The sequence below is a fragment of the Mirounga angustirostris genome, unplaced genomic scaffold, assembly GCF_029215605.1.
Source record: "Mirounga angustirostris isolate CCGP_5_RB_7025 unplaced genomic scaffold, mMirAng1.0.hap1 SCAF_8, whole genome shotgun sequence".
Lineage (NCBI taxonomy): Eukaryota > Metazoa > Chordata > Mammalia > Carnivora > Phocidae > Mirounga > Mirounga angustirostris.
This window is the reverse complement of record NW_026991716.1, coordinates 94,435,658-94,463,452: the sequence shown is the minus strand read 5'-3', so window position 1 is coordinate 94,463,452 and position 27,795 is coordinate 94,435,658. Positions and strand designations below refer to the sequence as shown.

Here is a 27,795-nt window from a genome sequence, read left to right as displayed (position 1 = left end):
AAAACCCCAACTCTGGATCCCTCCAGCTATTATGCTTTCTGCTTCCAGTTGCATGTTGCTGAGCACAGCTGGAGGAAATCACACCACTAATTGTATTGATGCAAGAACAAGTAAATGGTTTCCAGCCTGAGCTGTGTCACCCTAGGACAACCCTTATTCTTTCCTTTGATCAGCTTTCATGCCCATTTCCTTTTCTAATAATTCCAAGACTTCTTTCAGCCTCATACCAAATTCCTGCCAGCAGATGATGACACAATTTCAAAATTGAATTAAAGGCCATTGGCTGGAACTCCTCCTATTTCCTGTGGGCTCTTTCCCCCACCCCCATCCTCCCCTTCAATCAAGGTCAAAGGCAGAGGTACACACCTGGGATATGAAATGAAGATGGCCACTGCCCTCAAGGTTCTTACATTTCTGAGGCAGCTAGATGTGCAAGCATGATTTATGATAGAAGCACGGTGGAAGAAGTACAGTTGGCCGTTGAACAACACAGGGGTTCAGGGGGTGCTGACCCACCTCAAAATCGAAAATCTATGTATAACTATTGACTGCTTGAAAACTTCACTACTAATAGCCTATTGTGGGCCAGATACATCAATAGTTGATAAACATATATGTTGTATGTTATATATATTATATACTGTATTCTTATAATAAAGGAAGCTAGGGAAAAGAAAATGTTATTAAGAAAATCATAAGGAAAAGAAAACACATTTACAGTTACTCTACCGTACTTATAAAAGACAAATCCATGTATAAGTGGACCTGCACATTCAAAGCTGTGTTGTTCAAGGGTCAACCGTATATGAAAGTGCAGCAGGGTGCCTGGGTGGCTCAGTTGGTTAAGCGACTGCCTTCGGCTCAGGTCATGATCCTGGAGTCCCTGGATCGAGTCCCACATTGGGCTCCCTGCTCAGCGGGGGGTCTGCTTCTCCCTCTGACCCTCCCCCCTCTCATGTGCTTGCTCTCTCTCATTCTCTCTGTCTCAAATAAATAAATAAAATCTTTAAAAAAAAAAAAAAAGAAAGAAAGTGCAGCAAATATCCAGAATAGGGAGCATCCAGGACCTGATGGGAGGTTATTGGAAGAAATTCACCACTGAAGCTTCTGAGCTGGGATTCATTATCTCCCTCTCTACATTTCTTCCTCTTTATGGCATTGCCATTTTTCCTCATTTAAAGAAATTGTGGTAAATATACGTAACATAATATTTATCATTGGAACCAGTTTTAAGGGTACAGTTCAGTGGCATTAAGTCCTTTCACATTGTTGTGCAACTGTCATCATCATCATCTCCAGAACTTTTTTCCATCTTCCAAAATGGAAACTCTGTACCAATGAAACAATAATTGCACTGCCATCTTTTTATCTACCCAAGCCAGAGACTCTGGGTGAAACCCTAGATTCCTCCTTTTTCTTTTCTTTTTTTTTTTTTTTAAAGATTTTATTTATTTGACAGACAGAGACACAGCAAGAGAGGGAACACAAGCAGGGAGAGTGCGAGAGAGAGAAGCAGGTTCCCCGCTAAGCAGGGAGCCCGAGGCGGGGCTCGATCCCAGGACCTTAGGATCATGACCCGAGCTGAAGGCAGACGCTTAATGACTGAGCCACCCAGGTGCCCCCCTCCTTTTTCTTTAGCCTCCCATTAAATCCAGCACCTGGCCAACTGATTTCACCTCCTAAACATCTCCTGTCTGTACAGTTTCAGTAGCTTCCTAAATGAGATCCCAAACAATCATCTTACTCCCCCTTTTCCTGCCTTTGAAGGGCAAATGCCAGACGTCTGGATCTTGCCCATCGTTCTGTACGTTCTACTTTCCATTGCTCATCCTCACATACCCTGGGTAGGAGCCACTCAAGAGTTCACGTGCTATCTCACATCTCTGTGTCATTGTACCTGTGAGTCTCCCAGCTTGAACTGAAGTTTTTTCCTGGTCTACCTGAAACACTAACCATCCTTTAAGTTCCAGGTTAAGCATCCCCTTTTCCCTGCAGCCTGCCTTGCTCCCCATCCCCACCTCCCCAATCCTTTAGATAATACTTAACATTTCCTGGTGGGTGCTTTTATTATACTCTTATTATATTTTATTCTTTATCACAATGTACTGTAATTACCTATTTTCCCAGGGCGCCTGGGTGGCTCAGTTGGTTAAGCATCTGCCTTCAGCTCAGGTCATGATCTCAGGGTCCTGAGATGGAGCCCCACGTCAGGATCCCTGGTCAGCAGAGAATCCGCTTCTCACTCTGCCCCTCCCCTCACTCACTCTCTCTCTTGCTCTCTCACTCTCTCTCTCAAATAAATAAATAAAATCTTTTTTAAAAAATTACCTATTTCCCCTTGCCTGAAGGGCAAGGACCATGTGTATCCATTGCTGTACAGCACTTGGCACCAAAGTTACCATGTACTGCTATTTGGGTTGTGCCATAAGGCACCCAGCAGTGGCTGAGATCCAGCTTATGTTTTACTTCCCAAACTCTGTACCCTGGCACGGGGCTACACCTGCCCAGAGGAAGGCTTGCCTTCTTTTAATGTGCATAAAGCACCAGATGGGATCATGGTGGCTCTACCTGTCACATTGTAAGGGTTTGATTAATGTGAATATCCTCTCTCTCCTTTCTTCACTCCTCAATCAGCCGACACCACTGCTCTTGGAATGTGGCCAAGCATCATCCCAGTCTCCAGATTCTAGTCTCCTCTGGAGCCATGAAAAGCAAGAAGGCCTCAAGGGGCATCCTTCTTGGGAGAACTCTTGGCTCCTCTTCTATAGAGACTTTGGTTTGAGGATAATGTGGTCTCTGTTAAAACTAAACACAGTACATTACAGCCTTTAGAGCATTAAATAGCATCTTAGAATTTTAAACCTACAGAACTCATGGGGCTTTTCTGGTCAAGGGATGGCAAACACAAACAGGGAGGCCACATTGCCCCTGTCCTTGGCCGTGACAGACATTGCCAATCAATTAGAACACTCTCATAAGCTTGGGATGGCTCAGAATCCTCAGCAGGGCATTAATTGTTAGAACCGATATTTGAAGGGAAACTTATTTTTTATCTTCGACCTAACCCACCTCCATATTTTAAGAATGAGGTGAGTGAGGACCTCTCTCTTCCGTGACCCTCATCATTCCCCCACTCTGTCCCTTCATCTCTAGTTAAACTTGTCCTGGGGTGAGTCTCATCTATCATTTCATGAACACTCTTAAATGGCCCCTTCCCAGGAAGTCTTTCCTCAGCAGTTCCATTCCTTGGAATCAAACTCTAGATACCCTAGCACTAAAAATCTTAGTATGTTTAACTTCAGAGAGTTGCTTCAATTTCCTCACTCATCAGATGAAGAGTTGACGTTCAGAGACTGAAGAGAAGTGATTTGCCTGAAACCTCGGAGCAAGTTATAATTGAGCTGGGTAAAGTCCAAATATTCTAACACCAAGGCCATGACTCGTTCCACTCTATCTCCTTGTGGCTGATGTTCATTTTTATTAATACTCAGTACATGGAATCACAGACTTTGGAGTTAAAAATAATCTTATACAATACTTTTTTAAACTTCCACGTAAAACAGAAGTTCCTTTCTCTATTGCTTCATTCTCTGTAGTGTATTAAAAGGGACATGTTGAAATCTAGAGAGTTTAGGAAGTAGGAGACAGGTATAGTCAAAAAATACTGAATCTTTATCAGTCACTGCGCATCCACTGTCTAACTCTATTACTTGGGCTCTGGGTGAGCACTTACTTTACTCACTTTTATTGACAAAAGTCCTGCCGTGAAATCATCACACAATAACTGACCAGATGATTTAGGGCTCTAGGCTCATCCCCCTTAAATGATGGTTTCTTTTGATCTTTAGGAAACACCCAGTCATCTACAATAAACAATACAGGAATAGAACAAGACCTGCAAGTTAGAGACATTTTTTTTCCTTTTCTTTCCCTTCCTGACCTCCTTATTTGGGCGCTTCAAATAAAACAGATCAGAAACAAAAACAGACTTCCTGAATACATTTTATCCTAAACACAAATGTAGTGACATGTGGTTAGACTTCTGGAAACTATTCTAAAAATTTGATCCCAAATACAGATAGGGCTTATAAATGGTTGACTGGGCTAGTGGGTAGATGAGATAATGAAAGAAGTCTTAGAGGATTATCCTGTGATGTTTCATAGGAGAGAAAGATACACTTCAGCCTCATTGGGCAACAGGTGTACAGTCAAACCCTTCAGCAAAATAGTCAGTCTACTGAGGTGTATTTGCCCTGCACTTCCTTCAAATGCATTTTTCCATTGGGTAAATCTGGAAGTCTCCCCAAGTGAATGTACTGGCTGAGCTCATGAGACAGACACTGGTATCCACAAACTGGGTACCTATCAAAGTATCAAGGTAGGACTGGTCATTATTTTGGTATCAGCTATCAGTTAGTCAAGGGCTTACAAACTCAAGTGTTTTTCATTCTCCAGATTTCTCTAGCCTGTTCTATCATCCCCATTTTTTTTGGTGAGCTCCAACTTACCTGTCACCTCCTCTTTGAATTTCTCCCTTAGGCCATAGGCTACAGTTAAACACTCCCTCTTTTGTGTCCTCACAGAACATTTCACATAACTCTAGCAGATTATCTTTAAAATCTTTGAAGTTACTTTTTTGTTTACAGAGCTTTCCCCCACTCGACTGAATTTATTGCCAGAGTCAGTGGCTTATTTACCTTTGTAACTCCAGCACATAGCAAAGTGCCTGGTATTAAGTAAGCACTAAATAAATGCTGGTTGAATAATGCATGAATGAATAAGTGAGTGAATGAGTGGTCTGATACATATGGTCTTTCAATTCACTTTCATCCATCTGTTCTATGATCATATTTATTGAGTATTACTATTACTCAACACTAAGCTCTGTACCTTAGGAGGAAAGTAAGCTCACCCTGCAGGATGTTTTTGCTCCCCCTTGGAGACTGCAGAACTGTGTAACATCCCTTCTTTCTTTCTTTCTTTCTTTTTCTTTCTTTCTTTCTTTCTTTCTTTCTTTCTTTCTTTCTTTCTTTCTTTCTTTCTTTCTTTCTTTCTTTCTTTCTTTCTTTCCTTCCTTCCTTCCTTCCTTCCTTCCTTCCTTCCTTCCTTCCTTCCTTCCTTCCTTTCTTTCTTTCTTTCTTTCTTCTTTTTTAAAGGAAACGTGGTCGCTGACTGCACAGGTATGCTAACTCCTCCATCTAGGTGAGTGAACTCCAGGCAGGTTGAGTTAAGAACATTGGAAAACTGGATAAGGCATGATAAGGAAATATGGAAGCAGCTCTGCTCTTATCACGTAATATCACTCTACATGTATTTTTTTTCCTCTGCCAGAGAAATACAGAAGGGCAGATTTATCTAAGGCACTGGTACATCAATGTGTGTGTGTGTGTGTGTTTCTTATTTCTTCTGCTCCATTGAGTAAAATATTTGAAGTCAGGACAGCTCAAGATCAAGTTTACTTATTTGTTTGCTTATTTTAGATGCCGGCTTATGTAAAAGGGTGTGACTGATGGAAATCTCTGGACTCTCCAGGAGAAAACAAAACTGCATAGATTAAAAAAGCAGTGAAACAGCCCATAAACAAAGAACCTCTTCTGGGTTCAAATACAAAGATAGTGTTATTCTTAGAGTGTTAGCTCTTTCTTTTGCCCTTCTGAACCAGAAGATCAAGGTCAAATGCAGTAAAGAAAGCAAGATTCCCATACGAAATTTAACATGCCTCCTCCCTCTTCCCTAGGAGGAGTAGGGTATGGAGGGGGAGTAAAAAGCTCTAAAGGAAATTACACACCTGGGGTCAGCCTTGAGGCCCTCCTTGGAGTCTCTCAACCCTTTCTTTTCTTGTGGTTGCCCCACCATGAAAAAGGTGTCCCTGATGGTAGGGAAATCTTCCAGCAGGGCTCTCAGGCTATTGCAGTATGCCATAATCTGACCACGAAGAGCATAGTGAGACATACAGCAGTTGAACCTGAAAAGTCAGAAGAGATGATGTCCACAAAGTGAATCAAAGTTATTCCATTCCATTCCTTCTCAGAAGGATCTACTTCCCTAAAAGATCTTTCAAAGATAATAGAGGACCTCATCAAGAAGAAAGTTCTATCTGGGTCAGGTTGCTATTGCCTGAAGGCAGAGGCATGAACCTCTTCAAAGCACCTCCCATCCTTCACTTCTGATACTCTTCTATGTGTCAGAGAATAGTTTGGTTTGGTTTTATCCAAGAAAACTGTGTTTATTTAAAAACAAACCACCTAGTGATCTGAAGGGGCACCTGCACCCCAATGTTTACAGCAGCAATGTCCACAATAGCAAAACTATGGGAAGAGCCCAATGTCCATCAACAGAAGAATGGATAAAGAAGATGTGGTATATATATACAATGGACTATGACTCAGCCATCAAAAAAAAAAAAAAAGAAATCTTACCATTTGCAATGACATGGATGGAACTAGAGGGTATTATGCTAAGTGAAATAAGTCAATCAGAGAAAGATAATTATCATATGATCTCACTGATACGTGGAATTTAAGAAACAAAACAGGATCATAGGGGAAGGGAGGAAAAAATAAAACAAGATAAAGTGAGAGGGAGACAAACCATAAGAGACTCTTCTTTTTAAAAAGATTTTATTTATTTATTTGAGAGAGAGAGATGAGAGAGCGCACAGAGGGAGAAGCAGGCTCCCCACTGAGCAGGGAGCCCGATGTGGGGTTCTATCCCAGGACCTTGGGATCATGACCTGAGCCAAAGGCAGATGCTTAATTGACTGAGCCACCCAGGTGCCCCCCATAAGAGACTCTTAATCATAGGGAACAAACTGAGGGTTGCCGGAGGGGAGAGGGGTGGGGGATGGGGTAACTGGGTGATAGACATTAAGAAGGGCATGTGATGTAATGAGCACTGGGTATTATATAAGACTGATGAATCACTGAACTCTACCTCTGAAACTAGTAATATACTATATGTTAATTAATTTAATTTAAATTAAAATATGTAAATAAATAAATGTTTGGTAGAAAACAATAAATAAATAATTAAGAAAACCACCTGACTCATTGTCTGGATTTCTACATAACACTGCAGTTTATTGAATTCAGAGAAATTAGCGTATGTTGTGCACATATACCATACTTACTTCTGACAATATTCAACTATAACGTCTCTCTTGACTTTACCAATTTCATCCTGTAATAAAAGAGAATGATAGTTCTTCTATTAGATGGTTGGCTATAAAAACTCTCCATCCTAGTACATGTATACAAACTTTCTGAAGGCCAACTTGCTGAGAAATATTCCTCCATGGTTCTCTCCCATTCCTGCACACCTTGCTGAGTATGCCAAGAATGCAAGGCCCTGACCACTCTTTACTTGGGCCATTTCTCAAGGTTCTGTGTGCAAAGAGCAACCTTGAGGGACGGGTAACGTCTCCCTCCAGGAAAAATAGCAAGCTTGCCACAAAAAGAGGTAGATTCCTTAAGCTCAGTGTCATTTGACTGGGACAAAAACCCACTGCATACATCTAGGCTCCTCCATGTTGCCCCCTTGGGACTTGGGAGGCAAAGAGAACTGATACAAACATAAAGGTCATGTCACTTGCTCTGCTGTGAGTCATAAAGTTCTTTGTCTATGATCTAGGAGTCCTGTGTCTTCTAATCTGATAGGCACTGGATAATCCTGAAGTGCAGTTAATGAGCTATAAAATTTTTCATTTGGTCAATATTTTTTGAATATAGTAGTAAAAAAGGTAATTGAATATCTCAATTACTTATTAAAGGAGTCCTTTGCCTCCACTATTGCTCAGCAGTAGTCTAGAAGTTTGGCCTCCCTCACATCGCATTTGTAGAACTGGATTAAGGGAAATTTAAGTCTTTCCTTTTCAGTCATAGATAGGGAAGAAGCCTAGAGATTGTAAACCTATGATTTCTCTCCCAAAGAAATATGCATTAGTCTAGTGATTTCCTCCTCAAAAAATTAATGAATAATGAAACCATATTCACAAAATTAAGCAATACTTTGAACTGCTTAAAGGCTTGAATTTTGTATTTTCCAACAGATTGGGCTAGTATAAAATCCTTAAATAGAAACATGTCATTAATATCTGGATAATCAGATAACACATGAATTAGATAGTAAGAGCCCTTGCTCACCTTGTCTAAACCCCCTGAACATCTGTGGGTCACTCAAGAGTGGGCTAATGTTCCAGAGCAGGTGCTAAAACTAGTTCCGTTTAGAAAGTGACAAAATAAAATGTGGTCTTGGAAAAAATGTGCATATTTTTAAAACTAGACTGCAATTAGCTTGAATTACTTCCTTTCTATTTCTTATTGAATTCCCTTTTACAGTTCTTTATATTTTCAATAGTCCTATCCAAATAGGCTGAAAGCAACAGATTACAAGTTAAGAATTTTTATTTGCTCAAATGTAAAAGATAATGAGAGCTTTAGGGAGCCCTTCTCACTAAACTCACAAGGCTCTTCATTCTGTTGGCCATGGTTTGTTTCCTGAGGAGGAAGGTGTTCAGCATCATGTCCCGCAGCCCCACCTTTTCTAGTTGAATAGACACAAAAGCCTCCGGAGCCCTGACAAGTGAACAGAGACATCTGAGCCCAAGGCAAGAAGTAAGTGTACATATAATAAAAAGACAACACAAGAGCTCCCTGGAGGACAGGAAACCTGGGGCTGAGTATTAGGCATCACAAAAGGAGAGCAGGTGGCTCTGTCTCCATGGTTCTCACCTTCTTCAGATGTTTCTGATTATATTCACTAGGGATGCTGATGTGTCACCGCCCTTCTTGTGGCCCCCATGTGCCTAGAGCATGTATCAGCAGTTCCTCCTCTGTCCTGAACTTCAGAGCCTGGCTCAGTGTTTATACTACCCAGGTCCCTTTGTGCCCTCCTGGCCTCTACTGCAGGGGTTCCTGGACTGAAGTAGCCATGCAAGGGTCCTCTTGACTAGACATATTGGTCTTAAATCTTCCATCCACATGTTGGGAATGTGAACTTAGGGTATTTGAACTCTGGCCATATGTCAGACTGATGACATCTTGGATAGTAGAGTAGTTTTGCTTGTTTGTTTGTTTGTTTTTTACATTTTAAATTTGCCAGAATTAAATTAAACTATCATTGGAAATACTCAGAATATTTATTACAGAATACAAATATCTCCTTTCTCTGTCATGATAGAGAGATCAGGACATTATAGGACATTCCTGATTTAGAGCCATCTCTCTGTAGAGGCTCTAGCTCTCTGATAATGCAGCACCTTATTATCCTAAGCATTGATAAAACACTTGTTAGAATAGTGAGGGGTAGTTCCGTGCTTTTCAGTCTAAGATAAACATGGAAAATTTGGAGAGGCCCATATTCTTCTTCCTTGTGTTCTGTCTTCATACAAGGTCTTAAAAATTAAACACATGCTGGTCACTTTGGGAATTTAGGCATCCTTCAATCCCACAATCTGTTATTAATTGACTTAAAAGAGGACACTTTTGTTATTTTAAACAAACCCCTAGGGTAGTACCTTTTGGTAGGCTGGAATCTTTCTGAAGGATGAGTAAGGGTGTCTGGCACTTTTGGAGTTGGGGCTAACAGTAAGTTCTCTATGCCATTCACAATTCTGGAATTTCTTCTTCTGGCTGGACCCATTCCACCATAATTTCTCAGATCTGAAGTTATTTCCTAAAATGTTTTAAACCAAAGTGAATTAAATTTGTTGGATTTGTAAGTCCTGTAGTACTGGCCGCAAAATGATCTCACAGTTGCAACTGACCGCAAATACACGTAAAATGCTTAAGTGTGTGGGGTCTGGATGGATTGGAGTGGAAGAAAGAGAGGAGAAGGGTAACAGAGCAGAGGAGAGGACAGGGTACAAGAGGGAAGGGAAGAGAGATTTTGCACAATATGGGGGTGAGGCAGTTAAGTGTAACTATTTCTACAATAAAGTACAGTTGTCTAAATTACCCTGAAAAAAATTCTCCATTCTACAAGATAGCTAGTTGGCATGCTCTGTACAGAGTGGCCTCTCAAGAAATACTGCTGATGGACTTCATGGCTGCAAGGTCTGAGAAACTGAGGCAGGGTACCCACTGTGGTTCAGCCTAAGCAATGGAGGTAGGCTATATATGCTGCCATGAACAAGGTAATGATAAAGGGCGGGGGAGTGAGAGAATGTGGAAGCAAAACTTCCTATGGTATTATGTTGTGGCAGCCTAGATGGACTGATACAGGAGCAATAAATGCACACTGCTTCTATCCTTCTATCACCCTCTCACTCCTTCACTCTGAAAGCCTTGCTTTCAAGTAAGTCTTGCTTTCAACCCCACTAGAACTGCTGTCTCAGTCAGCAATGAGCTTTTGAGAATGTCAAATGGCCTCATTGTAATCCCTGCTCTTCTGGTTCTTCCCTCTACATTTAACTCTATCAACTTTCAACTTCTTATTCTTTTTTCATCTTCTTTTAAAAACAGTAGCTTTACTGAGATATAACTGACATTTAATAAACAACACATATTTAAAGTGTACAATTAGATAAGTTTTGGCATATGTATACAACTATGAAATCATCACTGCAATCAGAATGACCATCCCATCCATCTAGCCCCCTTTCTCAAGCAACCCACTGTTCTCTGCTTTCTCTGACTATAGATTAGAATGCATTTCCTAGAATTTTATATAAATGGAGTCATGCAGTACATACTCTTTTTTGTATGGCTTCATCCATATTGTTGTGTATCTCAATAATTCATTTGTTTGTATTGCTGAGTAGTATTCCATTATATGGATATACCACAATTTGTTTATCTGTTCACTTGGTGAGGGACATTTGGGTTCTTTCCAGGTCTTGGCTATTTTAAATAAAGCTGCTATAAACATCTGTGTATGTTTCTGTATGAACATATGTTTTCATTTCTCTTGGATAAATACCTAGGAGCGGAATCCTGGTAAGTGTATGTTTAACCTTTTAAGAAACTGTCAAAATGTCTTCCAAAGTGATTGACCATTTTGCATTCCCTTCAGCAGTATATGAGAGTTCCAGATCTTCCACATCCCTGCCAACACTCAAAATGGTCAGTCTTTTAAATTTTAACCAGTCCTTTAAATTTTAATGGGTGTGCAGTAGTGTCTCACTGCGGTTTTAATTTGCATTTCCCTAACAACTCTAACTTCTCTAATAACTAAAAAGGTGTTAAACACCTTTTTATGTGCTTATTTACCATCTGTACATCTTCTTTGGTGACTCATTTCTTCCTGAAACATTCCTCTCCTTTGCTTTGATAGCAGTGCACAATTTTGTTCTCTCCCTGTCTCTCATCTCTTTCCGTCCCTCCTCCCTTCCCTCATTTCCCCTTGTTCCCTTTCATTGTCTCCATCATTTATTCCTCCTTATTATACCATCAGTCCTCATCTTGTCCCACCCTTGTAGGAGAGCATATAAACACACACACATTCACACATTATTTCTATATATTCACACACATTACTAGATATTCATATATTACTATATATATTCACATATTCATTCATATATATGTAAATATATGTACATAATACATATATATTACATATATGTAAATATATGTAACCCTAATGTCTTCCTATTCCTGCCCTGTGCTCCAATCTAGCGACTTTCAACATTTGCTTTTTGAATGGATCTTAGGGACTCATAATCCTCTCACTCTCCATTTTAACAAGAATAGCCCCACTTATATCTGTTTTATATAATTAGTATTCTTTGTAAGATTAAAGTACTTGAATAAAGAATTCCTTATGTCAACTATGTATGAAAATCACCAGTGGTGGTCAAGCTGGACTCCTCATTTTTATCTAGTACCCATCTGCCCTTTATTGTTCCCAAGCCTGAGTTATCTGAAAGCTCTTCTTTCTGCCTGTCAAAAAGCTCATCCTGGGCGCCTGGGTGGCTCAGTTGGTTAAGCGACTGCCTTCAGCTCAGGTCATGATCCTGGAGTCCCTGGATCGAGTCCCGCATCGGGCTCCCTGCTCAGCAGGGAGTCTGCTTCTCCCTCTGACCCTCCTCCCTCTCATGCTCTCTCTCTCAAATAAATAAATAAAATCTTTAAAAAAAAAAAAAAAAGCTCATCCTTCAGGTTTTCCCAAATGCCCCTTCTCTGTGCTGCCCTTCCTACTTTCCCAGATGTGACCTTTCTTTTCTTTAAATTCCTTCTATAGCTTGTTGAACCTCTTTTATGCCTTGTGCTTAAACGACTTGTGAGCCTGTCCCCCTTATATACCCTGGTCTGTAAGTTCCTCAGGAGCAGGAATTGTGCCTCAGTATTATCTGATGAGCCTAACTTATAGGAGGTACTGAATTAAGATTTGGGGGGTTGAGATTTAAAAAAATCAATATAACTCACTCTATCCTTATTTTCTACTTCAGTATTTAATTTTTATGGGAATTACTATTTGGCAGTAGAAGCGAGGAATGAGTATTCTTGCCATACTCATAAATTTGGATTCTCCTATTAACATGAAGAGTAGAAATAGATAAATAGAGGTTGAGAAATGTGATAAGGGGTAAATATGGTGAGCTGTAGAGAATCTATAAGACTTAATGTTAAAAGGCCACCTGGAAAGTTGATTTCCTAAAACCATGTTTAATTTTACTGGTGAACATACATACACATGAGAACTATACTGTTGTTTAAAAAAGTGGGGGAAAATCTCTATGAACTGATGTGGAGTGATTTTCAGGATATACTGTTAAGTGAAAAAACAAAGTCCAAAAGAGTATATGTAAATAAAATCCAAACCCCTTTCATGATAAAATCATTCAACAAACTAGGAATAGAGAGAAATGTCCTCAACCTATAAAAAGCATCTATGAAAAACCCATAATTAACATCATAATTAGTGGTAAAAGATTGAAAGCTTTCTCCCTAAGATCAGGAATAAGATAATAATACCCACTCTTGCCATTTCTATTCAGCCTTGTACTGGAAGGTCTAGTTAGGGCAATTAGGCAAGAAAATGAAAGAAAAGGCATCTAGATTAGAGAGGAAGAAGTGAAAGTATTTCTATTTGCAGATGACATGATCTTGTGTATAAAAAGTCCTAAGGAGGAATGCCTGGGTGGCTCAGTCGGTTAAGCGTCTGCCTTCAGCTCAGGTCATGATCTCAGGGTTCTGGGACTGAGCCCTGTGTCAGTCTCCCTGCTTAGTGGGGAGTCTGCTTCTACCTCTCCCTCTGTCCCTCCCCCTACTGCTTGTGCTCTCTTTCTCTCTCTCTCAAATAAATAAAATCTTTTTTAAAAATCCCAAGGAATACATACATACAAGTAAACTATTAAAACTAATAAACTAGTTTAGTAAGGTGGCAGGATACAAGATCAAGATACAAAAATCAATTGTATTTCTATACATTCGCAATAAACATTTTGAAAATGAAATTAAGAAAACAATTCCACGGGTGCCTGGGTGGCTCAGTTGGTTAAGCGACTGCCTTCGGCTCAGGTCATGATCCTGGAGTCCCGGGATCGAGTCCCGCATCGGGCTCCCTGCTCAGCAGGGAGTCTGCTTCTCCCTCTGACCCTCCCCCCCTCTCATGTGCTCTCTCTCTCTCTCTCAAATAAATAAATAAAATCTTTAAAAAAAAAAAAGAAAACAATTCCACTTACAATAACATAATAAAAAGAAAAAATATTTTGGAATTAATTTAACAAAAGAAGTACAGAACTTGTACACTGAAGACTACAAAATACTGTTGAAAGAAATTAAAGACATAAATAAAAAGACATCCATGCTCATGGATCAGAAGAATTAAGATGGCAATAGTATCCAAACTGATCTATAGATTCAATGCAATCCCTGTCAAAATCTCAAATGTTGTTTTATGTGTGTGTGTGTGTGTGTGCAGAAATTGACAAGCTGATCCTAAAATTAATATGAAAATGCAAGGGACTCAAAATAGCTAAAGCAATCTTGAAAAAGAAGAACAAAGTTGGAGAACTCATACTTCTTAACTTCAAAACTTAACACAACTCTACAGTAATCAAAACAGCAGGGGTACTAACATAAAAATAATAGACATATAGAACAATGGAATAGAATTCAGGGTCAGGAAATACACTCTTACATTCATGGTCAATTGATTTTTGACATTCGTGTCAAGACAATTCAATGGGGAAAGATGAGTTTTTTCAACAAATGGTGCTGGGACAGCACACCACATGTCAAGGAATGAGGTTAGACCCTTTCTTCATACTACACACAAAAATTAACCATAAATGGACATAGACCTAAATGCAAGAGCTAAAACTACAAAACTCTCAAAAGAAAACAGAGAAGTAGATCTTTGTGACTTTGGATTCAGCAACGATTTCTCAAATATGACACCAAAAGAATTAATGACAAAAGAAAGACTAGATGAATTGGCCTCATCAAAATGAAAACCTTCTGGCCAAAGGATACCTTCAAGAAAGTGAAAAGATGACCCTCAGAATGGGAGAAAATATTTGCAAACCATATACTTGATAATTATACATATACTGATACTTGTATTCAGAATACATAAATAACTCTTATAATTAAATAATGAAAAGACAAATTTTATTTTATACAAAGGGCAAAGAATTTGAATAGAAATTTCTCTAATGAAGACATATAAATGGCCAATAAGCACATGAAAAGATGTTCAATGTCATTAATAATTAGAGAATGCAAATCAAAACCACAATAAGATACCATTTTACTCCCAATAGGAGGGCTAAAATAAAAAAGAGACATTAACAAGGGTTAGCAAAACTCAAAAAAATATGTCCTTGGGCGCCTGGGTGGCTCAGTTGTTAAGCATCTGCCTTCGGCTCAGGTCATGATCCCAGGGTCCTGGGATCGAGCCCCGCATCGGGCTCCCTGCTCCGCGGGAGGCCTGCTTCTCCCTCTCCCACTCCCCCTGCTTGTGTTCCCTCTCTTGCTCTCTCTCTGTCAAAAGATAAAATCTTAAAAAAAAAACAAACAAACATATGTCCTTGCAAAAACCTGCACATGAATGTTCATAGCAGCATTATTCATAATAGCCAAAACGTAAAAACAACCCAATATCTGTCAGCTGATGAATGGATAAACAAAATGTGGTCTATCTATATAATGAAATATTACTCACCAATAAAAAGGAATGAAGTACTGATACATGCTACAACATGGATGAAACTTGAAAACATGCTAAGTGAAAAAATCCAGATACAAAAGGCCATTTGTTGAATGATCCCATTTATGTGAAATGTCCAGAATAGGCAAATCTATAGAGCCAGAAAGTAGATTACGATTTGCTAGGGGCTGAGGGAAGGGGGTGGAATGGGGAGTGACTGCTAATGGGTACAAGATTTCCTTTGAAAGTGATGAAAATGATCTGGAATTAGATAGTGGTGATGGTTACAAGATCTTGTGAATTATATACTTTAAAGGGGTAAATTTTATGTTATGTGAATTATATCTCAATAACAACCAAAGAAATCTGGGGGGGGGGAAGTGTTATACATTATGTGTAACCTTTTGCAGAAAAAAGAAGGGACAAATGTCTCCTTTTACTTTTGCAAAAAGAAATGCAGGAAGAATAAAACAGAAAACAATAAAATCATTTGTCTACAAAGGGTAGAGGTGGAAGAACACGATATTTTCTGCTGGCTGATTCTAGCTAGCCAATATTATAGAGTTACATACAAAGAAAAAATTGTTAGCAAATCACTAAAAATTAAGAGACCCAGTAAGGATTTGGTCATGTGTTGACTTCACATTAGGAAAGGAAGGAAGGAGGGAAGGAAACAAGATAAAATGATAAAAGAGAAGGGAAGGAAGGAAGAAAGAGAAGGAAGGAAGGGGAGAAGGGGAGAAGGGGAGGAAGGAAAGAAGGTAGGAGAGAGGGGGCAGGCTAAAAGGAAGAAGGCGCAGTATGGGTAGCCTGGCATCAGCTGTCATAGTGGTAACATGCCTCAGGTTTCTCTATCTTATCGGCTGACCTTCACATCAGCAGGACAGCCCCACCAGGGCGTGTGATAGAAGGATGCCTGTTGGACAGCCACCATCAAGGCATTTTTCTGAGCTGCTTGGCATGCAAGGGTCACTTGCATATTTTCCACTCCTGAATGGAATAAGAGCTAAAGGAAGAAAATGTGAAAGATATTAGGAATTTCTGCCAGAAAGAAAGAGATGAAGTTGGGGATTTCAGATCACCACTTATTTAACATGTAAACATATGAATCAAACTGCAGGATGAGCTGAGATCCTTGTTCCTCAGCCACAGGACTGAATCTGGTCTCTCTCTAAGCACCATTTCATCCCGGAAGGCACCCTCCAGGCCTGATTTGCTCTGTAGCTGGACACCAACAGGTTTCTGGTCAGAAAAGGATGAGTTGGCTCTGATGAACTAGCAAACGTGCTCAGTGGCAGCCTTTTAAAATTGCCAAGATTAGATCAATGTTTAAAAAATAAACACACAGGGGCGCCTTGGTGACTCAGTCAGTTAAGCATTGGACTTCAGCTCAGGTCATGATCTCAGGGTCCTGGGATTGAGTCCCGAAGTGGGCTCCACACTCAGCAGGGAGTCTGCTTGTCCCTCTCCCTCTGTCCTTCCCCCTGCTCGTGCTTTTTCCGACTCTCGCTCAAGTAAATAAGATCTTAAAAATACATATATAAATAAATTTAAAAAATAAAAAAAAACACAAATACAAACCTATACATACACACACAGAAGCAAAGAGATTCATCTGAGTGGAAAGGGAAAATAACAGTACCAAGTTTAAGAAGATCAGATAAAAGCTCCAATAATAGGTGCATGTTTTAAAAACTTGGTACAAAGATGGTTCACTACAAGTGCTTCCTTTTAAAACCTAACAGAAGTTATTGCAAGGGTGTTGCAGGCTCTATGTTTCAAACCAGACCAATATGCACAACAAATAAGACAAGGCTATCATCATTATTTATGAAGTTGGAAGCTTTTCTTCTACATGGGAGCCAAATGTATGAATTAAATATGATGATTTGTAAAGAAATACATGAGCAAATTGCTTAATTTTACTTTAGTTTTCTTTAAAAAAAAAAAAATTTACCTTAAGGATGGCTTCCTTTGTATAAAAGCTAAACTTGCCAACCTGGTTATCATCCACCTCAGAGATGGCTAAGACAAGAGTAGTAGGAGAATATCTGCAAGAAGAAACATGACATTGTTCTGTTGTACCATGGCGTTAGTCAAGAGATGCCCATTCTGATGGGACCAAACCATATGTGATCAGCTCTGAGACATCAGCAATAATATCAAGTGCAGATGCTACACAAGACTTGATATTTCTAAAAAAAAAAAAAAAAGGACTTGATATTTCTGCCCAAAGACTGAAGGGCTCTGGGGTCTTCTTAATCCTTATTGGACTTGATCTCCTTGCAGTTTCCTTGTGGTGACCACTGACTCCAAATTCTTTTTCTCTTGATCACCATTCCACTGTTTTATCCTGTTTCTCTTTGTACCTTTGACCTCATGTCCTCAGGCTCTTCACTGACTCAAACCCTTTTATCCACTCCCTAAAAGCTGTCCAGTTCTTTCTCTCTTCCATTGCCCCAATAATTATTTAAATGTTCTTTGCAACCATGTTTATGCCTTGGGATATAGTCCTTTGTCCATACTTACGAAAATGTCAAGTAATTTAATATCTATGAATCTTGGTTTCTTCATCTGTAAATGGGAGATATCACCTATCTCATAGGGTTAAGGCAAATATTAAATGGGATAATATGCATGAATGTGCTTTTTAAAATGTAAGCCACTATGCTCATGTTTGATATATGTTGTTGTTATAACAGCACTCCAAAGTGGCAACTTTAAGGAATTAACATACATAAAATAAATGCAAACTCAAGAGACAAGACCCTTGGATGCATAAACCTTCCCCCTGGTAATTCAGAACGCTCCCCAGATCTTACAGGATTGTTGGATCATTGTTGGGAGAATCAATCATGGCTTGACCAGGTCACAGATCATTTGGGCACTTTGTGCTGATTGGTTGATTCCAGTTAAACAAAAATATGCCCTATTTTACATCAGTGCAGAATACCAGCTCCAGCAGGAGGCCTTGAAGAGCCAGAGCATAGCTTGGCTCCAGGCTGGAGACCTAACTAGCCTCATCTGAGGCCCAATCATACTTCCTGCCTTCAGTTTCTGTGAGACATCTCTATATCCTTATGATAAATTCTCTTTTTGGTTTAGCTAGTGCGACAGGATAGAGCAGGAAATATTTTGCCTCCGGGGGACATTTGGCAATGTCTGGAGACATTTGTGATTGTTACAATCGGGGAGGAGAAGGCCTATTACTGGCATCTGGGAGGTAGTGGTCAGGGATGCTGATAAACAACCTCTGCTGCACAGGACAGCCCCCTAGAAGAAAGGGTTATCCAGCCCCAAATTTCAATAATGCCAAGGTTGAGAAATTCTGGGATACCATATTCTATCATCCTAACCTTCTCCATTTCAGCCCATGGTCTCTTTGGAGAAGAGAGGAGTCCTTTAACATATTAACACATCAAAGTTACATTTTGAGCACTGATCCACACTAGCAAAACAAAGGGGATTTTTCCTCCTTGGAGTCATCTTTGCTTTCCTTGGGGTGGGGCCAGTACCAGGAATCTCCAGGGACAGAGCTTGGACCCTCAGGGGAAGGGCAGACTAGAAGAGAAGGAAAGAAGAGGGAGACAGAAGTTTCTCCTCAGCACACAACAAAGACTGACTCTGCACAGAGGAAAAAGATTCCTTTCCCTGACTAAGTAGACTCATGATCTGTTACTAGTAAGAGTGTTTTCTTTCCAGCAATGGGCTGAACCTATGGGGCATGAAGAAGTTTTACTGCTTTGAGTCTGCTTCTGCTGCTGCCAACCAAAGAGTGACTGAGATATTGCCATACACGTTAAATTCATACATTATATTAGAGTTTCAAGGAAACAGGGGCTCAAAAAATTTGACTGACTTCTTCCTCGTCCTAGGGGAAGTGGGTGAAGCGATCTGGACTTCTGATCCATGGTTCTTGCCCTATGAGACAAACCCTCATACCCCTTTCTACCCAGAAGCAACACGGTCAACCTGGGCAGTGGCTGAGCCTGTGATTCTATCTCACTTGAGCTCTCTGATCCAATTGTTCCATTAATCAGCGTTTTTAAATTCAATTATCCCCCTTCATTGAGATCTCTCCCCCACCCTTAGTAAAGTAAAAAAAGAAAGAAAGAAAAAGAAAAAGAAAAAAAGAAATGGCATCATGGCAGATAGAATATAAGAGAGGGAATTCAGATATAAAATTGTATTTGTGTGTCCAGTGGTGATAGAAATTATTTTTCACTGGCTGTTCATTCTACCACTACATTATTTTTACTTTGAACTTTTCAAGGCTCACCTGTCCACTTGATCACTGTCCTTCAGTAGAGAGGTGATAAAGACAGGATATGGACGGTCCACTTTTTCTTTGAGTGGTGCAAATTCAAAGTGAACAGGTCTCAGATACAAATGGAACTCTTCAAAACCCATCTCCCATGCCAATTCCTTATAGAGACTAAAAGGGGGGGGGTAGATAAAGAACCAAGAGCATTTACTATTATTTTCCACTAAAAGAAAAGTAAGTGGTAAGAAAACCCAAAAAATCTGAATAAGCACAAAAGCAAAAGTCAAAACAAGAGTAAGCCAAGTCCAGTATAAAGTGAATGAGTCACAAAGGTCTTGCATCCACTCTACATTATGACAGACAGTTAAATATAGAAGTTAAAGTAGGAGATGTGCTTGGGTACTTCCTCAACTCTCATTTCCTGCAAGTTGGCTTTTGTCCTCAGAGTGCTCATGGGGTCACCAATACTGCTTTCAATACAAGGCTATTTTCTCTCAGAGCTCTTTGCAGCTGGCCTCATCCTCTCTTTGAGGAACATCTTTGTTCTCTTGGATCCAGGATCTCCATGTTTCTGCCTCATGACCACTATCTCTCAGTCTTCACTGGCTTCTCTTCCTCTTTATTTTCAAATCCTAGTATTTCCTGGGGTTCCAAACCTGGTCTTCTTCTTATCTTCTCTGTCCCCTCCTTGGGGTGTTCATCTTCCAACCCTGAACCCTAATGATCACCCCCTATTATAAGAACCTGTGGCCCTATCTCTGTCTTGTCCCAAATCTGAGCTCTGATCTCACATTTACATGGCTTGGAGCAAGGCTCCATTCAGACGCCCCTCTGGCATTTCAGCCTTAAGAGTCTAGAATGTCTTCCCACCACCCCTCCTCTCACACCCACATTCTCTAACACATTTCTCCATTTTGAGAAGTTGGTACATTAAGGCTGAATTCAAATGGCACCTCTGTTAGTTTGCTAGGCTCCTGTAACAAAGTACCATAAACAGAGATTTGTCTCACAGTTCTGGAGCCTAGAAGTCTGGGATCAAGGTGTTGGTAGGGTTGGTTCCTTCTGAGGGCCATGAGGGAAGGATCCATTCCAGGCCTCTCTCCTTGGCTTATAGATGGCCGTCTTCTGCCTGTGTCTTCCCATCATCTTTCTTCTGGTGTATCTATGTCCAAGTTTCCTCCTAAGAACACCAGTCATATTGGATGAGGGCCCACCCTAATCATTCCATTCCTCTGTAAAGACCCTACCTTCAAATGGGATCACATTTTGAGGCACTGGGGATTAGGACTTGAACATATAAACCTGTCAGGGAACACAGTTCATCCCTCAACAGTGCCTCTTTTATGAAGCTTCCCTTGATCCACTTACAGAGAATGAAATGCTCCATTTTCTGAGTTCCCATAGTATTTTGGTTGTATGACTAAAATATATTAAACTGTAGTAGAACTAACTTTTAATGAGCTCCCTGAGAACAAGGATCAAAAATTATGGGGAGGTAGTATCATAAAAGTTAATAAATATCTTAACTCAGTTTGAATTCTGCTTCTACTACTTTCTAGTTATGTGATCTTAGGCAAATAACTTAACCTTCTGAGCCTCTACTTCCTTGCTGGTAAAATATTAGTAAGGATCCTCTTAAGGATATTCTGGAAATTAAATGAATGAATACACATCAAGTCCCCAGGACAGACCCTAACCATAGCAGACTCTCGGTAATGGTTGGTGGTAGATGATTGGGCCCTTTAGGTCTTTAGGGCAACTCTCATGAGGACTAGAACATAACAGAACTCATACATATTTGCAACTGACCCTTTAATTCCACAGCTTTCCTGCTTCTAGAACATGTCCACTTGGATGTCTTCCCATCACCTCACATTCATACCTAAAACCTCTCTGTCTCTCCCTACCTGTTGAGCCTTCCAAACCTCTGTCAGGCCTGAATACTGTCACTGACTCCTCCCCTCCTCTCTCTAGTCCTCTACTGCTTCTGCTCTGCTATTCAACTTCATCATAGTTAAGAGCAAATCCAGTAAATATTCAGAGCGACCGTGTAGGTCAGGCCTCATACCAGGTGATGGGACACCACAGGAAACAACATGGACAGTGTTTTTGCAATCAGTGAGCTGACACCAGCAGGAAAACTGATAAACCAGTATCAAGCATTTAACTGAAAGGTAATGTACCGAATGGAGAGGAAGCCCGGGTGCCAAGAGGAGGGCCTAGCCTCGCTGAGTGGTCAGAGAGGCACATAGGGAGGCTTGTGTGAAGACGGAACAAGGGAGCAAGGTGGTCATTTCAGCCAGTTAGAAAGCTCACTCTGGCTGCCCTGGGGCACAGAGGGAACAAGACTTGTAGACAGGGAAACCTGTGGTCTGTTCTCCCCCATCTGGATCCTCAGTCCCCCTACTGACCGAGCTAAATGTACACTCTCCAGACTCATTTCTATCAGCCGGTGGCGGAGGGTCAGAAGTTCTAGAAGTTTGGAAAATGTCTCCAGGAGCAGCACAGGAGAATCTTGGCTTTGGTTCTCTCCTTTGTCTGCTGCAGTCTTGAGTGCGAGCAGACCTATCTCTTCTAGGAGAAAGGGATCTCCCATTACTTTAGCTGAAAACAGCTGAAAGAAAACAAAGCACTTTTTAAAATCTAAAAAAAAGAAAGTTCACATATTAAGAAAAACAGTCTCGGTGGCACAGCCTCTGGATCCAGATTTCCTGGGTTCAAGTCCTAGCTCTGCTGCTTATAAACTGTGAAATTTTGCTATCTCTCATTTTCCTCATCTGTAAAGGGGGGATAAGAATAGTCACAGTAGCTAAGAGGAACAAGTAGATAAAAATTACCTAATAGGATTGTTGAGAGAGTTAAGTGAGTTAATACATACAAAAGTGCCTGGTACATAGTATTTGCTGTTATCATTATTATAAATATTTTAAGCCAAAATAAAGAATAGAAGAAGTCCCTGATATTTTCCAAGTATTTTAGAGGCCAATAATAATAATAATTTCCTATAAACTCTTCTAACTGCAGTTTCAAAATTTCAAAGTGTTTTCACATACATTTTTTTTTTTAAAGATTTTATTTATTTATTTGACACAGAGAGAGACAGCGAGAGCAGGAACACAAGCAGGGGGAGTGGGAGAGGGAGAAGCAGGCTTCCCGCCGAGCAGGAAGCCCAGTGTGGGACTCGATCCCAGGACCCTGGGATCATGACCTGAGCCGAAGGCAGACGCTTAACGACTGAGCCACCCAGGCACCTGTGTTTTCACATACATTACCTCATTTCTATCTTCACAAGATCCCCATGAAATAGGAATCACGGACGCCATGATTTCCATTTCATCGGTGAGAAATCTGAAGCAACACTGAAACTTTCCAAGGTCACACAGCAGTACCAAGGGTAAACTTATGCTTCCTAATTCCAAGTTCAGTAGTTTTACAGTATGCTAAACTGCCTTTATAGTGCTCCTCATGGAAGAGCCAGCCCTGGGCAATTTTTTAAATAACCTCATTGTTCTTTAACTCCTTCCTGCCACGGTCAGCTCCTCTGCTCTGACATCTCTGCTATCCTTTCACTTACTCCCAGCAAGGACCCAGTTTGGGGCCTCCCCCGCATCTGCCTTTCCTGGCTTGGCTCCCTGGGGGTGCACAAGCTCCCTTATCTGTCCACTTATCTACACAGGCTTGTTCTACTCGAAGATGCAATTTCTCGATCCTTGAAGTCTTCCAAATGATAAAGAAATGTATTAAACTAATTTCTGCATGTCTTCTGAGGGCAATACCTGCCCCATTTTTCGGCCTAATACAAAAGGTTAATCTGAGGATTTATCATTTCTGGCTACAAATTTGAACACATTTTGAAAATAAGAATAATTAAAACTGGCATGGCATCAATGGGAAACTAGACAAGTATCTTAAATATTCACTATGAGTTATAAGAGAATTTAAAGTACATTTAAAAGATCTGGTACCATAATACAATGTGAAAAGAATCTGCAATAAGTGGTAGTAAGATACATGACTGGTAATTTTGGAAAAAATTCAATTTTGAGCCACACTTCATACCCTCCTCTCTCTCTCTCTCTCTCTCTCTCTCCAGGTAGAATACTAAAGAAGTTAAATATTTTTAAAATGAAATCAAAGCCTTAAGAAATTATAAAAAAGTAAGACATAAGACATGTGGGAAAAGATTTGCTTTCTGGATTTAGGAAGATAGAAGAAATCACAAAGAAAAAGATCAACAGATTTTACTATATGAAAATAAAGTTAAAAAATAAAAAGACAAATTGGGAGAAATATTGCAGAAAATATGGTAGACAAAAGGGTTAAAGTTTTCATTTAAGAGAGCTCATGTAAGTGGATAGGAATGGCATTAGGATTCTAAGAGATAAAGGGAAAGAACAGAAGAGTCACAAAAAATACAGCTTGTAACAAGACATTTAGGAGGATATTTAGTCTCAACAAATACCAAGGAAATGAAAATTAACAGTGCAATGCCAACTGTTATATACAGAGAGAGATTTATTTATTTTTATATAAATATATATAGACATTATATACTTATACCTAATACTGTACAATGTAGTACAATTGATACTCTTATAAATTATTGGTGGCATTTCAATATGCCAACTTGCATCCAAAGACTTAAATTTTGTTTCAGTAATTCCACTTCTAAGAATGTATTGAAAGGAATTGATTTAAAATATGGAAAAATCTGTAAGCATGGAGATGTACCTCATAACATTTTAAATAATAATGAAAAATTAGGAACTACTTGAATGTCCAACAATAGGGAAATAGTTGGATAAGTTATGATTCATCCCTTAAGGGAATTATACTCATAAAGGTTGAGTATAAAGACTAGTTAGCAATATGGAAAAATATATAATACAATGTTAACTGAGGAAAACAGGGGATAGGATATGAAGGATATGATTATAACTATGTAAAACATGCATTTGAAGAAGACTTGAATTCAGAAAAAATAATTATTGTGAATGCATTTGAGTGATTATATTTAGGGTAATTTTTTTTTTTTTTTGCTTTCTTCTTTTGCTAAAATTCTTATTATTTTGATCAATTTAAAACTAATTAAAGTAAAATAAAATTTTAGTTTGGGCAAGAGGGAATAGGAGGCCAAGGCAGACACATGGAAGGGATATTTTTGGCAGCTGGGGCCCTTGAAAGTTTCTTCATCATTCAGCATGTACCCACACAGAGTAAGGTCAAATTGGAACCCCAGGCTCAACTGTGATAGCCTTAACAGAAAAAGGAAAGAATTAAAATCTAACTACAAATACCATGTAAATCATTAGGCCACAGTTTGAGCCATAGGACATTAGAGTTGAAATGGGCTTTAGAGACCATCAAGCTCACTTCCACCCCCCTCCCCTCAAATACACAAACATAATGTTAGAAAATAGGAAAGGGAAGCTCAGAGAGGCTAAGAGACCTGTTAGAGTCACACAGGAAATTAATGGCAGGGCTGAACTTGAGTCCAGGTCCCTGACTCCTCACTTAGCCCTCTCTCTCCTCTACCAGATCTCAGCTCAGGACAAAAAGAGGGAATTTCAGGAAGAGTCTCAGTGGAAATAAAATATATAACTTTAATTAAAAATGTATGTTGTTAAAATATATATATATATATTTTTAAGATTTTATTTATTTATTTGAGAGAGAATGAGAGAGAGAGCACATGAGAGGAGGGAGGGTCAGAGGGAGAAGCAGACCCCCCGCCGAGCAGGGAGCCTGATGCGGGACTCGATCCCGGGACTCCAGGATCATGACCTGAGCCAAAGGCAGTCGCTTAACCAACTGAGCCACCCAGGCGCCCAAAATATATATATATTATATATATATTTATATGTAAAATAAGCCAAAAAACATTTCCCACATACCTATTACCCACATACCACATACCCATCTCCCTTCTAATTGTAGCAGTATCCTGATAAAGAGGAAACTTTAACCAAAAATGAAAAAAGAATTACATAAAAATGTTGGCAAGGCCTAGGACTATGATCTGTCTCTGGCCAAACAGGGGAGGAACAGAGCCAAACAGAAAAATAAAGCTAAGTAGTAACATCTGGGTGGAAACATTCTCTTTGCCAAGGAACGCCCCCTCCCCAACCCTCTTCAGAGAACCTACATCTCTCTGGAGCTGAGTGCTGTACCAGGACTCGGGCCTGGCTGGTGTGAGCCACACATCCAGGGCCAGCTGCAGCACACGTCTCTCCAGCAAGGTGAGGCTGCTGACGGATGTGGGTCTGCAGGTGTGGCGGGCCTCCCGGAGGAGGTACTCAAGGGATTGGGGGATGAGTGATGCGAGACCCAGGGAAGGGTGGAACTCCAGCAGATAAATGTTTTTCAAAGCTGGGCTTAAAAAGAGAATCCATCAGTGACAATTTTACACAATGAAGAACTTAATCTATTTCAAAAGATATTTGAATTTTTCATTTTTTAAAACCAATAAAACAGCTGCTATAATCCAGGGCATTATAAAAAACTAGGAGTTCAAAGGGGCCAAAGAGGCCATCCAGACTCCACCAGATTATACAACATGCTCTTTGCTTTAACATGAACCCCTTTAAAATTGGAAGCTGTAAGAGTTTATTCCTAAAAGTCCAATCTGATTCTTAAACTGTATATGGCAAACCTGTAAGCATTCCAATAATTGGCATTTAGTCAAATATTTGAAAACAAAATAACTTAAAATTGAAAATATAACTTAAAAATAAAAATATTAAACAAATAATTTCCATGATTGGTTTCTATTTTTTCCCTGAGTCTTTATCCTTTTCCCAAAAAATGGTAATAAACAGAGACAAATTTTAAACTCTGTACACAACTGCTAGAATCATTCATGTTTGCCATAAGAATGTTCTATTTTATAAATGGATGAGACCAGAAATGAGAAAATGCTTGTCTGTCGGTATTCCTTTGAAAAGAGAGGATACAGCACAAGTCAAGGGCCTTTTTCTACCTACATCGAACTAAAGAGCATAAATAACTTCTTAAACCTAGGCAAATGGGTTTTTCTTTGTTCTAAATCTTAAAAAATACAACCCTAAGGTTAGAAAGGAATCTCATCAAGCAAATAACATTTGCTTTTGAGACTATTCTGTCAGGTCTTGGTATCCATATAATCCTAGCATGTTCTGCCAAAAAACCATTTCCTGAACAGTGGAGTCTGGCCATACATAGTCAGCCGCACACACACACAGCTGATGTCTCAAGCTTATTACAGTGAAGAAATCAGTCCTGAAAAAGGTCTGTGGAGAACATGCTGTCTTGTGCCTGGAACTCCCAGGGCTCTTTCTCAAGGGATAAGGTTAAATGTAAGCTAGGAAATCCCATGGCATCCTGCTGGTCCCCAAGAGGATTTCATAGCCAGTGTGGCAATGTCCTACTGAAAGTGTGCACTTGACAGGAGTGCAGGGCCATGCCTCTGTTGTTCACAACTGTGTCCTCACCTCCTAGCACAGTACCTGGGGCCTATAGCTGCTCAACAGATACTTGTTACATGTTGAAAGGAGCTGGACAATTTCTCTACCCATTTGAAGACAAGCCTGGGGCTTGTCACCCACTTGCCGATTCCCTCACTACCCTTAAAGGCTGGGAAGGAATGGGGGTTCAAACTACATGTCAAGGGGGTGACTTAAAGTATGAACCTTCTCTGAGTGATCTCGGGAAATTTAATTTGTTCCTTAAAGGGGTAGGGTCACAAGGTGAGTCTGCAGAAACCTTTTTGGTGACACTTACTAGAATAAATAGATTTCTTAAGAAACTTTTAAGCACATCCGAGTGTCATATACATTGGCTTATGTGGCACCTCTGATTAAACCCTCTGATGGCATTTTAAGAGTAACTGCTTTTTTTTTTTTTTAATAGAACTTCTCAAGAGAATACAGATTCTACACCTGGTGGTATAACTTTAATTCTAGCCTCCTATTCTTTATTACTTACAAAGCAAATGGATACTGAGTATGCAAGAAAATCCCTCTTCTGGGGCTTTTATATCTACTTCACTCATCTTCCCAAATACTTGAGAGGTACTTTATAGAGGAGTATTTAAACTTAACACCATACCTTAACTTAAAAGATTAAATGTAAAATGTCTGAAGACAATGCCACCATACCAGCTATTGTTGATGGAAACAAGTTGTTTGCAAATTATGTTAAGGGGAAGCCCAAAGTTACTGCTATCATCCGGACGGCCTTCCTGCCAAAGCCTCTGGACATACTCCCGCTGACACTCTATCTAAAAATGTAACATAAAAGTTAAAATTAGAAAAGTTAAACTTGCCCATGGATGTGAATTATGAGCCCTAGTATGAGAAGAACAGCCGTCCTTTGTGTCCCTTCATTATTTGACTAATTTTCACCCAGACACGGTTTTGAGGATCCATTTACACGAAGACACACTGTCTCTCAGTCTGAGC

General features: G+C 39.8%; 2 protein-coding genes across 2 annotated transcripts in view; both read right to left on the bottom strand.

The window, feature by feature from the left end:
* Nucleotides 1-621: 621 nt before the first annotated feature.
* On the bottom strand, nt 622-16,087 carry LOC123836492 (uncharacterized). Its single transcript, XM_045865432.3, has 5 exons — nt 15,962-16,087; nt 9,515-9,672; nt 8,462-8,573; nt 7,130-7,179; nt 622-5,965 (listed from the first exon to the last, which is right to left on the bottom strand). Exons 1-5 carry the CDS (start codon nt 16,070-16,072, stop codon nt 5,734-5,736), a joined length of 663 nt encoding a protein of 220 aa, XP_045721388.2. The 5' UTR covers nt 16,073-16,087; the 3' UTR covers nt 622-5,733.
* Nucleotides 16,088-16,989: 902 nt separating this feature from the next.
* Nucleotides 16,990-27,795, bottom strand: part of LOC123836491 (uncharacterized) — a 55,869-nt gene continuing 45,063 nt past the window's right edge. The window contains exons 15-19 of the mRNA XM_064597967.1: nt 27,493-27,614; nt 25,503-25,731; nt 21,769-21,971; nt 19,373-19,528; nt 16,990-17,144 (exon numbers count right to left, since the gene is read on the bottom strand). Coding sequence (XP_064454037.1) covers nt 17,021-17,144; nt 19,373-19,528; nt 21,769-21,971; nt 25,503-25,731; nt 27,493-27,614 — 834 coding nt within the window. The 3' untranslated portion in view covers nt 16,990-17,020. The remainder of the gene's footprint in view (nt 17,145-19,372; nt 19,529-21,768; nt 21,972-25,502; nt 25,732-27,492; nt 27,615-27,795) is intronic.

What these genes read in the sequence shown, in the direction of transcription:
- LOC123836492 (XM_045865432.3), bottom strand. Translation starts at nt 16,072, where the DNA reads ATGCAAGTGACCCTTGCATGCCAAGCAGCTCAGAAAAATGCCTTGATG. An exon ending in AGATTCCAGCCTACCAAAAG is followed by an intron (nt 8,574 to 9,514) that starts GTACTACCCTAG and finishes TTCACTTGTCAG; the next exon opens with GGCTCCGGAGGCTTTTGTGT. An exon ending in CCAACAGAATGAAGAGCCTT is followed by an intron (nt 7,180 to 8,461) that starts GTGAGTTTAGTG and finishes CTTTTATTACAG; the next exon opens with GATGAAATTGGTAAAGTCAA.